A 15,129-nucleotide genomic window follows, 5' to 3' on the forward strand; every position below is an offset into this window, starting at 1 on the left:
TTTTAACTATATCAAAAATAAATTGCTTTAATTTTGCATTGGTGGTAAGCACATTGACATGAACCTGAATCTTTTGCATAATGAATATTCACCATGTCTGTTTCAGCACATGGAAGAGTAAGACTAATAATCTGGAATGCACTGAAAGTTGTAGGGAGCAATTTACAGCGGATGTCACTAAAGTGGCTAATTACAGCACTTGTGGGAAGCATATAACTAAACTAGTTAAACTGACTACTATTGAGGCATTAGTAAACTTGAAACAGTAAAGACTCAGGAAGTATACATTCAGAATGGTTTGTTATTTAAACTGATTTAAAGAGTTTTTAAATTGTTTGATCATACTTCAGCGGGAAAGGAAATTGTACAACCTAGCAAATCTTCAAGATCAATTTAATATCAAAAGTTAGGTAGAATGTAAAAGGTAAGTACTAACTAAAAAGGATATCCATCACTTATACACTGATTATCTAATGTTTATTAGTCAGACATGTATTCTTTCCTCCCTAACAAATCTAACTCACTGTCTTGTAGTGGGTTTTTAACTCTGTTAGCAACAACTGAACACTTGCTGGGTGTCATTTTCTCAAGAAACAAATAAAACCCTAGACGGTTAGGAGTTGCCCTTCCAAGACCATTTGCAGGCTTGAGCTACTGCTACGTTAAAGCTTCCCACAGCTGCAGTTCTCCACAGAAGTGTATTTTATTTGTGGAAATACAAAGCTAGCACTAGTAGTATTAAGTTAAATGGATGTAGTTTAGGGGGGGAAATTTATAAAAGGCAAATCACAGTGTTTGAATGCACTTTATCATTTCTCAATCAGTGGGAGTCAGTTCTTAAAAGTCCTGCTGCAACCTTGGAAAGGTCATTGCCAACTATGAGCAAGAATATCTCAGATATATCTTAACTAGTGCAGTGAATCACAGGTAAGATGTGGTCATCTCTCAGGTAACTCGTGCCCAGATCATTCACTGATTTTAGTGATAGCCACTTTAAAGACCTTCTCCAAGGAGAGTGCATAGTGTAGTTTTGGTGGGCAGGTGATAAAGATGAACAAACTTTATTAGAAAAATAGTTCTAACCTCTTGGGGAAGTACCATGGACTACTTAAGAATTCAGGGATGGCTCTAATAAGAGACAAAGCATCTGACTACAAGGAACACACATTCCCCCATCATAAGCAATATCAATACTTGATTCTGTGTATATTTTGTTATGAAATGTTTTTGTTTTACAAAGTTATTCCACATCTTTAACTCTGATCTGGAATGCAGCATGTCCCTATTTCCCCTCTTTGTGGCTCTTGGCCCCTTGGAAATAACTTGCCCATCACTTAAATATTAATAGTGCTATCAAGTGGGACACTTCTGATTGTGAGGAAAACACGATCAAGTACTGCTGAATAACTCTCATTCAAAGTAGCTTAAATGGAAACTTACTTTACAGACCAAACCTGTATCTACAATTATGACAGTTGAAAAGTCGATCATTTTGAGCCTATTACATTCCTGGAAAAAAGGTAACAATCAAATCCCTATAGTAGCTCCCTGAAAGTATGAGCATTACTGGACACGCAATAAACCAAGATAACATTTTCACCAATTGTAGCTGAGTTGAAATGTTTGACAATTAAATGTTGAATTATTTTTACATAAGGAGTATTAATAAATGGGGTACATTCAGTTAATTAAAAATACCCACCAAAATGCACTTTTGACACCACCTTGGCTGGGTAGGGTTTTAGTTATTGACTGTATCCCTTTGTTTCCTACTTACAGTTTAATGTGCAGTTAAAGGCCATACTGAATCAGGGATGCCTGACAAGTTAACTTGCTAATATAGGCTTTTGTACATGCTTTGAATAGTGGTAATTCCTGTAAGCTTCAATTATTGTGCTAGGGTCCTTTGCTTGATAAGCTACTAAAAGTGCATTTATTATAGCCTTCACCCAAGGCTATCCTTCTGCTTATCAAACACTAATGAAGCCTTACAACCCTCACTTGCTGTGACTCAAGAATGTGTACTACCCTTTACAGATATTAAGTGTTTTGTTTGCAAGGGTATGTCTACACTATGGGATTAATCCAAATTTATATAATTCGAATTTGTAAAACAGATTGTATGAAGTCGAATGTATGCAACCACACTAAGCACATTAATTCGGCGGTGTGCATCCATGTACCGGGGCTAGCGTTGATTTCTGGAGCGTTGCACTGTGGGTAGCTATCCCATAGTTCCTGCAGTCGCCTCCGCCCATTGGAATTCTGAGTTGAGATCCCAATGCCTGATGGGGCCAAAAACATTGTCGCGGGTGGTTCTGGGTATATCCTCCCCCCTCTCCAGGAAGCAACGGCAGACAACCGTTTCGCGCCTTTTTCCTGGGTGAACAGTGCAGATGCCATACCACGGCAAGCATGGAGCCCGCTCAGCTCAAGACAGCAGTCATGAACATTGTAAATACCTTGCGCCTTATCGTGCAGTTTATGCTGAACAAGAACCTGGAAAACCAGGTGGCGAGGAGCAGGCTACAGCAGCGCGGCGAGGAGAGTGATGAGGATATGGATATGGAATTCTATCGAACCGCGGGACCCGGTGCTTTGGAGATCATGCTGTTAATGGGGCAGGTTATAGCCGTGGAACGCCGATTCTGGGCCCGGGAAACAAGCACAGACTGGTGGGACCGCATAGTGTTGCAGGTGTGGGACGATTCCCAGTGGCTGCGAAACTTTTGCATGCATAAGGGCACTTTCTTGGAACTTTGTGACTTGCTTTCCCCTGCCCTGAAGCGCCAGAATACCAAGATGAGAGCAGCCCTCACAGTTGAGAAGCGAGTGGCAATAGCCCTGTGGAAGCTTGCAACGCCAGACAGCTACCGGTCAGTCGGGAATCAATTTGGAGTGGGCACATCTACTGTGGGGGCTGCTGTGATGCAAGTAGCCAAAGCAATCACTGAGGTGCTGCTACAAAAGCTAGTGACTCTGGGAGATGTGCAGGTCATAGTGAATGGCTTTGCTGCAATGGGATTCCCTAACTGTGGTGGGACGATAGATGGAACCCACATCCCTATCTTGGCACCGGAGCCCCAGGGTACCCAGTACATAAACCACAAGGGGTACCTTTCAATGGTGCTGCAAGCACTTGTGGATCACAAGGGACGTTTCACCAACATCAACGCAGGCTGGCCGGGAAGGGTTCATGATGCTCGCGTCTTCAGGAACACTACTCTGTTTAAAGGGCTGCAGCAAGGGACTTACTTCCCGGACCAGAAAATAACCGTTGGGGATGTTGAAATGCCAATAGTTATTCTTGGAGACCCAGCCTACCCCTTAATGCCATGGCTCATGAAGCCATACACAGGCAGCCTGGACAGGAGGCAGGAGCTGTTTAACTACAGGCTGAGCAAGTGCAGAATGGTGGTAGAATGTGCATTTGGCCGTTTAAAAGGTCGCTGGCGATCGCTACTGACTCGCTCTGACCTCAGCCAAAGAAATCTCCCCATTGTTATTTCTGCTTGCTGTGTGCTCCACAATCTCTGTGAAAGTAAGGGGGAGACCTTTATGGCAGGGTGGGAGGCTGAGGCAAATCGCCTGGCTGCTGATTACGCGCAGCCAGACACCAGGGCGATTAGAAGAGCACACCAGGAAGCGCTGTGCATCAGAGAAGCTTTGAAAATCAGTTTCATGACTGGCCAGGCTACAGTGTGAAATTTCTGTTGGTTTCTCCCTTCATGAAAACCCGCCCCCTTTATTGACTCATTCATTCTCTGTAAGGAACCCACCCTCCCCGTTCCCCCAGCTTTCTTTCAAAGGAAATAAAGTCACTATTGTTTAAAAATCATGTATTCTTTATTAAGTGATTATAAACATAGGGAGAGAACCAAGAAGGTAATCTGGGTGAGGTTTGGGAGGAGGATAGGAGGGAAGTAAAAGGCCACTGAACAAATTCAATATAATGACAGCCTTTTGGTTGGGCTGTCCACTGGGGTGGAGTGGGAGGGTGCACGGAGCCTCCCCCACCACGTTCTTACACGTCTGGGTGAGGAGGATATGGGACATGGTGAGGGAGATTATACAGCGGCTGCAGCGGCACTCTGTCATCCTGCTGCCGTTCCTGAAGCTCCACCAGACACCGGAGCATGTCCGTTTGCTCACGCAGCAGCCCCAGCGTTGCAGCCTGCCACCTCTCATCTCGAGCGTCCCTCATGACCTCACGTTCACTGGCATCTTTCCTAAATTTAGATACAGTGTCCTTCCACTCATTCAAATGAGCTCTTTCATTGTGGGTGGATTCCATTATTTCTGTGAACATGTCGTCTCGCGTCCTCTTTCTACGCCGCCTTATCTGAGATAGCCTTCAGGACGGAGGAGGGAGGCTTGAAAAATTTGCAGCTGCTGGAGGGAGGGTTGAAAGGAGTGAATTTTTTAAATTGATACATTTTACAGAACAATACTTATACTCTTTCATGGTGAAAAACACTATTCACATTACATAGCACATGTGATTTCAGTACAAGGTCGCATTTTCCATCTTAATATTGAGTGCCTGTGGCTTTGGTGTTAGAGATCACAGACGCAGGTCCGGGCAACAGAATTCAGCTTGCAGGCAGCCATGGTAAGCCATTGTCTTTCGGCTTCTGCGCCCTCCTTTCCCACATACCAAGCAAAGTCTGTTGACTGCTGCGGTTTTCCTGTTAACCTTCAGCAGCAGAAAACAAACTAACCCCCCCCCCCCATCCAATTCTCTGGGATGATCGCTTTATCCCTCCCCCCACTGCGTGGCAGGTATCAGGGAAGATCCCTGCAGAAACCAAACTAACCCCCCCTCTCCCCATGAATTCTCTGGGATGATCAATGTACCCCTCCCCCGACCGCGTGGCTGGTAACAGGGAAGATCCCTGCTAGCCAAACGCGAAAAGCTCAGGGCCAATTCCCCCCCCCCCTGTGCTTGGCTAACTGCAGGGAAGGATTTCTTTTCAGCCACAGGCAAACAGCCCAGTAGGAACGGCCACCTCTGTCCCCTTAATTAAGTTCCCTTATTTCAACCAGGTTACCATGAGCGATATCACTCTCCTGAGGATTACACAGCAAGATAAAGAACGGATGTTGCTTGAATGCCAGCAAACACCGGGACCATACGCTGCCAGGCTTTGTCAGGCAATGATACCAGATTACTTGCTGCAAGCATGGCATGGTCAAGTGTCCTACCATGGAGGACGGAATAAGGCTGCACTGCCCAGAAACCTTGTGGCAAGGCTTTTGGAGTACCTCCAGGAGAGCTTCATGGAGATGTCCCTGGAGGATTTCCGCTCCATCCCCAGACACGTTAGACTTTTCCAGTAGCTGTACTGGCCGCGAATGCATCCCAAGTTCTCAGGGCAAAGTAATCATTAAAAAACGCTTGCTTTTAAAACAAGTTTTATATTTTAAAAGGTAAACTCACCTGAGGTCCCTTCCATGGGGTCATGGTCTTGGATACTGGCTTGGGAGGGTACTTCAGTCAGGCTAAGAAAAAGATCCTGGCTGTTGGGGAGAACAGAGTGCTGGGTGCTCTCTGCAAGCTCCTCCTCCTCCTCTTCCCCATCCGCAGAATCCTCAGGTGTAGCTGATGAGACTATCCCTGACCCGGAATCCACGGTCACAGGTGGGGTAGTGGTGGCGGCCCCCCCTAGAATTGCATGCAGCTCAGCGTAGAAGCGGCATGTCCGCGGCTCTGACCCGGAGCGACCGTTTGCCTCCTTTGTTAGGCTTGTCTGAGCTCCTTGACTTTCACGCGGCACTGATCTGAGTCCCTATTGTGGCCTCTCTCCAGCATGCCCTTGGAGATTTTTTCAAAAGTTTTGGCATTTCGTCTTTTCGAACGAAGTTCTGCTAGCACTGAATCCTCTCCCCATATAGCGATCAGATCCAGTACCTCCCGTACGGTCCATGCTGGTGCTCTTTTTCGATTATCAGCCTGCATGGTTACCTGTGCTGATGAGCTGAGCTATCTGTGGTCACCTGTGCTCTCCACGCTGGGCAAACAGGAAATGAAATTCAAATTTTCCTGGGGCTTTTCCTGTCTACCTGGCCAGTGCATGCGAGTTCAGATTGCTGTCCAGAGCGGTCACAATGGTGCACTCTGGGACAGCTCCCGGAGGCCAATACCATCGAATTGCGGCCACACTAACCCTAATTCGAAATGACAAAATCGATTTTGGCGCTACTCCGCTCGTCGGGGTGGAGTACAGAAATCGATTTTAAGAGCCCTTTATTTCGAAATAAATGGCTCCGTTGTGTGGACGGGTGAAGGGTTAATTCGATTTAACGCTGCTAAATCCGAACTAAAGTCATAGTGTAGACCAGGCCCAAGTCTCAGGGCATGTCTCCCCTACAAATTTACAGCAGCGAAGCTGTGCCCCTACAGGTCAGTATAGCACTTCTGGTGAAGATGCTTTAAGCCAACAGGAGAGCTCTCTCCTGCTGGCATAATAACTCCACCTCTGTGAGAGGCGGTAGCTATCAGTAGGAGAAGCTCTCCCGCATAGCGTTGCCTACAGCAGTGCTTAGGTCAGTATAACTATGTCGCTCAGGCAGTGCGGATTAGTCACACCCCTCAGTGATGTAGTTACACCGAAGTAATTTTGTTGTTTAGACTAGGCCTCAATTCTCAACAGGGCAGAGAGGAATGAACCAAATTCTATTCTTGTAATTTGCACATAAAGCATGCAGTTAGGAACTTACCCCACCCTCTGTGAAACGTAAATATTGTACATTCTTCTTCTGCCTTACAAATGGAAGGCTACACAGTAGCCTCCCTTTACAGATCTCATGGCTCCATGTCAGTCAAGTGCTGAATTAAAGACACTAGTCCTTCCCTCCCATTCTTTTGGCTCCTTTTTTCTGGAGTTGCTTAACCTGCACCTCACTTCTTGTATCATATGCCTTTTTTTTCCTTCTCTTTCCAGATCTAAAGCGCAACAAAAAATGAAGCAAAGGTGGGAAATCATAGAATAAAGGCAAGATAAAAGGAGAGCAACGGCCGAAGGGCCATGTACTTAAGCTATGGGTGACAGAGCCTTGCTTTTTCTCTGGGTAGGTAAAACCATGAAAGGCCTCAAATGTAAGGCATGGAAAAACTACAAGAGGAATTACAAGTAACCCACCTTCATTTACTCATCTGTAACGGGACTTCTTCAAGATGAGACTGCGTATTATGAGTATTGCACTTGATGTCCCCTTTGATTCCTTCCCTCAGCATCTCTGAACAGATTGAGCGTAAGGCACAGGACATGTATGAAAATATAAAAAACACTCAGGTTTGTGTCTGATAGAATTTGTCTGTCTTCTTGGAAATTAGTCAACCCCTGCCTTTTAACAGCCTAGCAGGCTGCAGCAGGCCATCGAGAATTGGTAAGGATATCCTGCTCTTGGAGGTATCCCCAAGAATGTCAAATACAGGATGGGAGGTCTCCTTCATGGCTACTGAAGGAAAATTCAATGTGGATGCTGTGTCACCCACCAGGTCATGGAACTGTAGAGTGTCCTCGGAATGGAAAGAGGCAGATGCTCATCTGGTGATAAATCAGGTTTGTAGTCTCTCTCAGCTCTTTTTGAACAAGACCATATAATCTCCTCATCTTCCTCTTCAGATAGAGTATCAGGTGCCACTGCCTGAGATGCAGATGGATCCAGTGGAACTGGGTCTAAGGATTTCTCAGCAGCCAGATTTACTACAGATGAAACATCCCCTCTCCATCTACAAGGATGACAACTTAAAAATTCCTGTAGCAGCACCCCATCATAGAGCCCAGGACTGCCACTCCCCAGCAACTTGGATCTGGGAACAAATCCACAGGAGCAAAAGGAGGCATGAACCAGGAGGAAATAGGTTCTCTTCCTCTTTTATCCTCCTCTAAACATGGATCCAGCCTCGGCTCTGCGCTGGACCACACAGATGAGAGCAATGGTCCTGGAGGGTGGAGAGAAATAAACAGGGAGAAAACTTTTCATGGAGACTGTAGGAGACTTTGGAGGACGAAGTCTAGACAGATCAGAGGAGAGGCTAATAATCTCTTGCTCTTCTCCTTTTTTCAGGTGAAGACAAATATTAGCCTCTCTCTTCCTCAAGATCCTCTATTTCTTACTCAGATCAGAAGAATGCTCAGAAGCCAAACAGTGAACATCTGCCACTAAAGTAAGGGTCCACATAAGATCTGAAGAGGGACCCAGAACCAGAGAAGAGGTTGGAGCTGAAGCCCAGGCTAGTGCAGAATCCAATGAAATACCACTGGTTCTCAAAGTTGAAGCCGAAACAGGCTTAGGTTTTGGAGCTGAGCCAGAGGGCCCATGACAGAGTTGGACGGATCCAACAAATCTGACATGTGTGATCTGGCATTCTAATAGCCTAACCCTGAAGAAGAGCTCCGTATAGCCTGAAAGCTTGTGTCTCTCACCAATAGAATATGGTTCAACAAAAGATATCGCGTCCCCCACCTTGTCACATCTAGCAGTGTCGGTCTTCTCCCTTGTTGCCTTTTTTGGAACCTACACAGCTGGAGCAAACGTGGCTCTAAGTTCAAAGGCAGGTGGTTTGGCCTTTCTCCACCAACAGTGCCTTCAAAACTCTGACTGCCTGAACCACAGGATCTGGAGTAGGACCCAAGAAAGTTCCAGTTTCCTGGAACCTTTGAGGTGCTTTGACTTGCTGGAAGAAGTCACAGGAGCCAAAGCAGGTGTCTCAGGCCTTGGATCAGATGAGTGCCTGGAGCCTCATGTCCCTCTTTAAGAAGAAGCACTTACAATCTCTTCTGCCTCTCCTGGCAAGGTCTGGGCATGAAAATCCAACAGATGGAACATGCAGGAGAGTGTTCCTTGCCCAAGTAGTTCAGGTAATGTGGTCATCCAATGCCAGGAAGACAGCCAGGCATGAAGCACACCTCTTGAATACCAGTTCCTTCAGTTCCACCATAACCCAGAACTGAGGTACCAGCTATACAACTCTCTTTTTATCAGTCAACTATAAACTACAGCTATCAAGACACTAAGAATGAAGAAAAGCCTGGATCTGAATGGACCAGAGCGGTTCATTTTATTTTGTCACAGCAGTATGGTCATGGCATAGGTCATGCTGTGCAGGGAGAGGATGCACTAGAATTTGACTTTGTCCCTTTGTTTTGCTCTCCTCCATCATTGGGTTAAAGGGTTGTATCCTCAGAAGATGTTCTTATAGCATACTGGGTAGAAAGAGCAGCTTCAATATCATTTGCAGATGTAACCTCTATCCAAGACATAGATAATTAGCCATTCATGCCCACTCTAGGAACATCTTACATGCTGTTACAGCTGTTGGAAGAGTATTTGTGGAGACTGTACAATGTGACAAAGACATAACACCAGGTAAGTCCTGTACTGTTCACCAGTCAGACGGCAACAGGTCTTAAACACTTTCCAGGTGTGCCTAATCATGTTGCTTTAATTCAGATTGTACAGTTGCCAAAGAAGTTTTACAAACTTTTACTAAGGCAGGGGAGTCACATAATATAATTTAAATATTCTCCCCTACAGTAATGATTATTATCATTAATAATAAGTATGGTGATATAGGCTACAACAGTTCAGTGTATGGAAGGATCCCTTTCAAAAGATTATTTTAAACAGGGATTGCTTAACTTGGAAAGAAGACTTTTTGATTTTTAATAACCTCAAACTAGAAAACGAGTTCTGTATGATAAGTTTTCAAAAGGAAGAGTGAACAGACCCCCCACTGTGCTACTGCATTAAACTGATTCTTGTAAAAGTTTTGAGTGTAAACCACCTCCAAAGAATCATTGCCTAAAAAGTGAGAATTTTAATTAATGCCTTTATTTCCATAATCACTAATCACACAATGCAATTTAATTTTGCTAGGGAAAAAAATCAAACTGATTAAAAAAATTATTCACAAAGCACCAGCAGGAACCTTCTTTTTATAAAGAGTAAGCAAGCAATTAATGCTTTTCTAATACATAAACAATTACAATGAATTTTCTTTTAAATGTTTCTACAAAAAAAAACAAACTCGTTTTTTTTAACCACCATGACTAATATTTTGAGAGATGAGGGAAAAACAATTTGAATCAATCCAGTCTAAAATGATCACATCAGGTGAGGGATATAGAGGGGTTTGTAAGACAATAAGCCGCCTTTTTTTTTTTTTTTTTTTTTTTTTTACATTGCAGGCTTTTTATCAAAGTATATAAAATTTTAGTCTAGAAAAATAAGTATGGACTGTATACCATTATTGTGCTTGGAGACTGAAAATGACAAAGCACCACCATTCAAAAGGCACAGGAAATACTGAAATACAGATTAGGGTATATTCCTTACAAGGGTTTTTCTCCTCTTAAGCTTATAGCTTAACTAGGTCCAAAAGTACTGCCACTAAAGTAAAAAGCAAGGCTGTTTCTCCACACTTAGTTGCTGGCTAGAGACTGATGGATAGGGGGCTGGAAGCAGCGCACATGTTCCACTGGTGTACCTTCTCCATCACCAGACTTCATATACTTGTCCAAAATAGTAATTATCTCATTGTTCAGGATCTGGAATTTGCGAATTCTCTCAACCATTTTCTTCAAAGGCTGCAACGTCAAAAACATACATTCAGAAAAGAAGTTTTGAGATTAAAATCAGAACCAGCCTTTGATAAAACCACTGAGAGCAACTGCCTCAACCCAGCAGTCTTCTGCCAATTCAGCACCTCATGAACCAGTCTGGTTGACTCTGGCGATAAGTATGAGACAAAGTTTCTTGACACCTTAAATGACTGCTTCTTAGAGCAGCTAGTCCTGGAACCACAAGAGGAGAGGCAATTCTTGATTTAGTCCTATGTGGAGCACAGGATCTGGTCCAAGAGGTGAATATAGCTGAACTGCTTAGTAATAGTGACCATAATCTAATAAAATTTAACATCCCTGGGGGGCGTAGAGGGGGAGACACCACAGCAGCCTACTATGGTAGCATTTAATTTCAGAAAGGGGAACTACACAAAACTGAGGACGTTAAACAGAAATTAAAAGGTACAGCACAAAAAGTGAAATCCCTGCAAGGAAACTTTTTAAAGACACCACAATAGAGGCTCAAATTAAATGTATACCCCCAAATTAAAAAACAGGACCAAAAAAGTGCCACCATGGCTATACAACAAAGTAAAGGAAGCAGCTAGAGGCAAAAAGGTATCCTTTAAAAAGTGGAAGTTAAATCCTAGTGAGGAAAATAGAACAGAGCATAAACTCTGGCAAATGTAAAATGTAAAAATACAATTAGGAAGGCCAAAAAAGAATTTGAAGCACTGCTAGCCAAAGACTCAATGTAACAGCAAAAAATTTTTTAAGTACATCAGAAGCCGGAAGCCTGCTAAACAACCAGTGGGGCCACTGGATGATCAAGATGCTAAAGGAGCACTCAAAGAGGATAAGGCCATTGTGGAGAAACTAAATGAATTCTTTGTATCAGTCTTCATGGCTGAGGATGTGAGGGAGATTCCCAAACCTGAGCCATTCTTTTTAGGTGACAAATCTGAGGAACTGTCCCAGACTGAGGTGTCATTAGAGAAGTTTTGGAACAAATTGATAAATTAAAGAGTAATATGTCATCAGGACCAGATAGTATTCACCCAAGAGTTATGTAAATCAGCTTCTGTACCAGATGATTGTAGGATAACTAATGTGATGCCAATTTTAATTAAAGGCTCCACAGGTGAGCCTGACAATTACAGGCCAATAAGCCTAACTTCAGTACCGGGCAAATTGGTTGAAACTAGAGTAAAGAACAGAATTGTCACACATAGATGAATACAATTTGTTGAGAAAGAGTCAACATGGTTTTTTGTAAAGGGAAATCATGCCTCACCAATCTACTAAAATTCTTTGAGGGGGATCAACAAGCAGGTGGACAAAGGTGATCCAGTGGATATAGTGTACTTAGATTTTCAGGAAGCCTTTGACAAGGTCCCTCACCAAAGGCTCCTAAGCAAAGTAAGCTGTCATGGGATAAGAGGGAAGGTCCTCTCCTGGATCAGTAACTGGTTAAAAGATAGAAAACAAAGGGTAGGAATAAATGGTCAGTTTCAGAATGGAGAGAGGTAAATAGTGGTGTCTCCCAGGGGTCTGTACTGGGACCAGTGCTATTCAACATAGTCATAAATGATCTGGAAAAAGGGGTAAACAATGAGGTGGCGAAATTTGCTGATGATTCAAAACTATTCAAGATAGATAAGTCCACTGCAGACTGCAAAGAATTACAAAGGGATCTCACAAAACTGGGTGACTGGGCAACAAAATGGCATATGAAATTCTATGTTGATAAATGCAAAGTAATGCACATTGGAAAACATAATCCCAACTATATATAAAACAATGGGGTCTAAATTAGCTGTTACCACACAAGAAAGAGATCTTGGAGTCATTGTGGATAGTTCTCTGAAAACATCCAAGCAATGTGCAGCGGCAGTCCAAAAAGCTAACAGAATGTTGGGAATCATTAAGAAAGGGATAGATAATAAGACAGAAAATATCATATTGCCTCTATATAAATCCATGGTTCGCCCACATCTTGAATACTGCGTGCAGATTGGGTTGCCCCATCTCAAAAATGATATATTGGAACTGGAAAAAGCACAGAAAAGAGACAGCTTCCATATGAGGAGAGATTAATAAGACTGGGACTTTTCAGCTTGGAAAAGAGATGACTAAGGGGGGGGGATATGATATTGGTCCATAAAATCATGACTGATGTGGAGAAATTAAATAAGGAAGTGTTATTTACTCCTCATAATAAAAACTAGGGATCACTAAATTAATAGGCAGCAGATTTCAAACAAACAAACGGAAGTATTTCTTCACACAACGCACAGTCAACATCTGGAACTCTTTGCCAGAGGATGTTGTGAAGGCTAAGACTATAAAAGGGTTTAAAAAAGAACTAGATAAGTTCCTGGAGAATAGGTCCATCAATGGCTATTAGCCAGGATTGGCAGGGATGGTGTCCCTAGTCTCTGTTTGCCAGAAGCTTGGAATGGGCGACGGGATGCATCACTCAATGATTACTGAGTTCTGTTCATCCCCTCTGGGGCACCTGGCATTGGCCACTGTCAAAAGAAGGATACTGGGGGCTGGATGGACCAGTGGTCTGACCCAGTATGGCCACCGTCTGTAATGGAAAGAGGAAACAGTGCCAACTCTCTCAAGTCTGCCCCAATGGTGGGGTGGGGTGTGGTCTGGATAAGTTATGAATGTTTCCCAACCAGTGGTAGATGCAAAAGTCCACTTAAAATTTTGTTTTTAAAGATCTACTTTGCTTATCAGAATTCCAGAAATAGGCCTTACATGGGGATTAGAACTTCAGTAGGACTAGCCCTGTTCTAAAGGTACGTATGTGCATCTAGATGGCCCCATCTGTTTCATTAAGTGTAAGAAAACCCATGTCACAATGAAAGGTAAAGGTTGGCTCAATTAAAATCCCAACCCTAACATAGGGTGCTACTAGCAAATGCTCTACTGCATAATCTTGGGCTTTGACTCCACTTTATACAGTGATGGTTACAGATACCATGCAGCCCCATGCAAATAATTCCAGTTTTTTCATACAAGTCATTGCGATGAGTACAAACCCAATGTTTTCAACATACCACATTCTTGATGACCTCATCTTTGCCATCATGCTTTTGTACTTTCAGTAAATGGTAGCAGAAATCCAACACATCAAAGCGACGCTGCTGTCCCAAAAGCACAATGATCATACAGCCAGCCCAGTGCAGCCCATCTCCAAAGCACTGTCTGTAATAGAGTACAAAGTCTATGAAAATTGTATATTTCACCTAAAACGCCTAAGAACCAGTTAGCATGAAATACTGAGTCATCCGACATTTTCTCTTCAAAAAATAGGAGTCTAAAAAACTAAGCGTAAGATGTTTTCCAGGCTGAGGTTTAAAACCCTGTCTTTTAGGATCATTTTCTATTAAATTAACAATATTTAGAAACATCAAGCACTAGAAATGCTAAAAATCTGTATCCAATTTTAAGTTCTTCCAAAAATATTTGCTCCCCATTACTCTGCAGCAGTGCTACTGTCACATTAACCAATAGAACAAACTGACCGTGCCACACCATCACATTTATTTGGTCTTTGTGGATTAAGGGACGCAATGTCCTAAGACTTCCCATCAACAACTGGCCAGTGACAGGCAAATGATAGTTCAATCTTTCCTTCCGAAAACTGACAAACATAATGCTAAAAACTAAAGAACTGAAGATTGCAGGACACTAACTTCTGAATGCTCATTCCTGCTGCTAACGCACAGAAATAAGCAAGTACCGGATAAATTACTTATAAAAGTTATTTTACTTAAATTCAGCAACTGTAGTGGGGTAAGCATCACTGGTGTTGAGAGGTGTACGCTAGGATCTCTTTCTTATGGGACCTTTTATTATGTACCAACGTATTTAAAAGACATGATTTTTAAAAGATACAATTAATATCTGTGTTCCTGTGCTAACAGGCCCCCTCAGTCCCTTGTTCTTTGTTCTGTGCTTGCCTCACTGAGCTATCTCAGAAATATGAACACCAGCATTACGTTTTGTATCCCCACTTCTAGCTGGGAAATACAATAAAGTACTGTTGCAAACAAGTGCATAATTGGCAGCCTACGATACATACTCCACAGTAAACTCGTGTGTTCCCACAGGAATGCAGTACACAAACTGCATCGCGCTCCAGAGACGGTGAAATTCCACACATTCATCCACATGCATCACACCATTGCTGGGAAGGGGGCCACGCCAGATTGGGTCATCTAGGAAGGTCCGAATCCTGGTCAAGATGACCTCAAACATGGATAGGCCACAGCAGAGGCGTTCCTTGGTCAGCAAATCTCCTTCCCTTGCTATTGCAATTTGCTAAGATTGAGAGGAGGAAATAAAAAGTGAATGAAACAGCATTTCAGATTAGTTATGGGGGAGGTGTGGTTTCTGTTTGAAAGCCTTATATTAGTGCAGGACAAAGCTGTATTAGGGTGTCATGCTGACCTAAAAACACAGCAAAGAAAAACGCACGGCTTGCCTGTGCCAGCCAGCTTGCGGGGCTCAGGCTGCAGGGCAGTTTCATAGCTGTGTAGAC

The 15,129-nt window shown here is 43.3% G+C and overlaps 1 protein-coding gene across 4 annotated transcripts in view; it reads right to left on the reverse strand.

Annotated features, from left to right (window-relative positions):
* Nucleotides 1-10,029: 10,029 nt before the first annotated feature.
* The window catches only part of LOC113406306 (cytoplasmic FMR1-interacting protein 1), a 122,715-nt gene continuing 117,615 nt past the window's right edge, over nucleotides 10,030-15,129 (reverse strand). For all 4 annotated transcript variants that reach the window (XM_026650427.1, XM_026650423.1, XM_026650435.1 and 1 more), the window contains 3 exons: nucleotides 14,671-14,909; nucleotides 13,643-13,790; nucleotides 10,030-10,595 (listed from right to left, as the gene is read on the reverse strand). In XM_026650427.1, coding sequence (XP_026506212.1) covers nucleotides 10,431-10,595; nucleotides 13,643-13,790; nucleotides 14,671-14,909 — 552 coding nt within the window. In that variant the 3' untranslated portion in view covers nucleotides 10,030-10,430. The remainder of the gene's footprint in view (nucleotides 10,596-13,642; nucleotides 13,791-14,670; nucleotides 14,910-15,129) is intronic.

This window comes from Terrapene carolina, unplaced genomic scaffold (assembly GCF_002925995.2).
Source record: "Terrapene carolina triunguis isolate 2854851 unplaced genomic scaffold, T_m_triunguis-2.0 Scaffold25, whole genome shotgun sequence".
Classification (NCBI taxonomy): domain Eukaryota; kingdom Metazoa; phylum Chordata; order Testudines; family Emydidae; genus Terrapene; species Terrapene triunguis.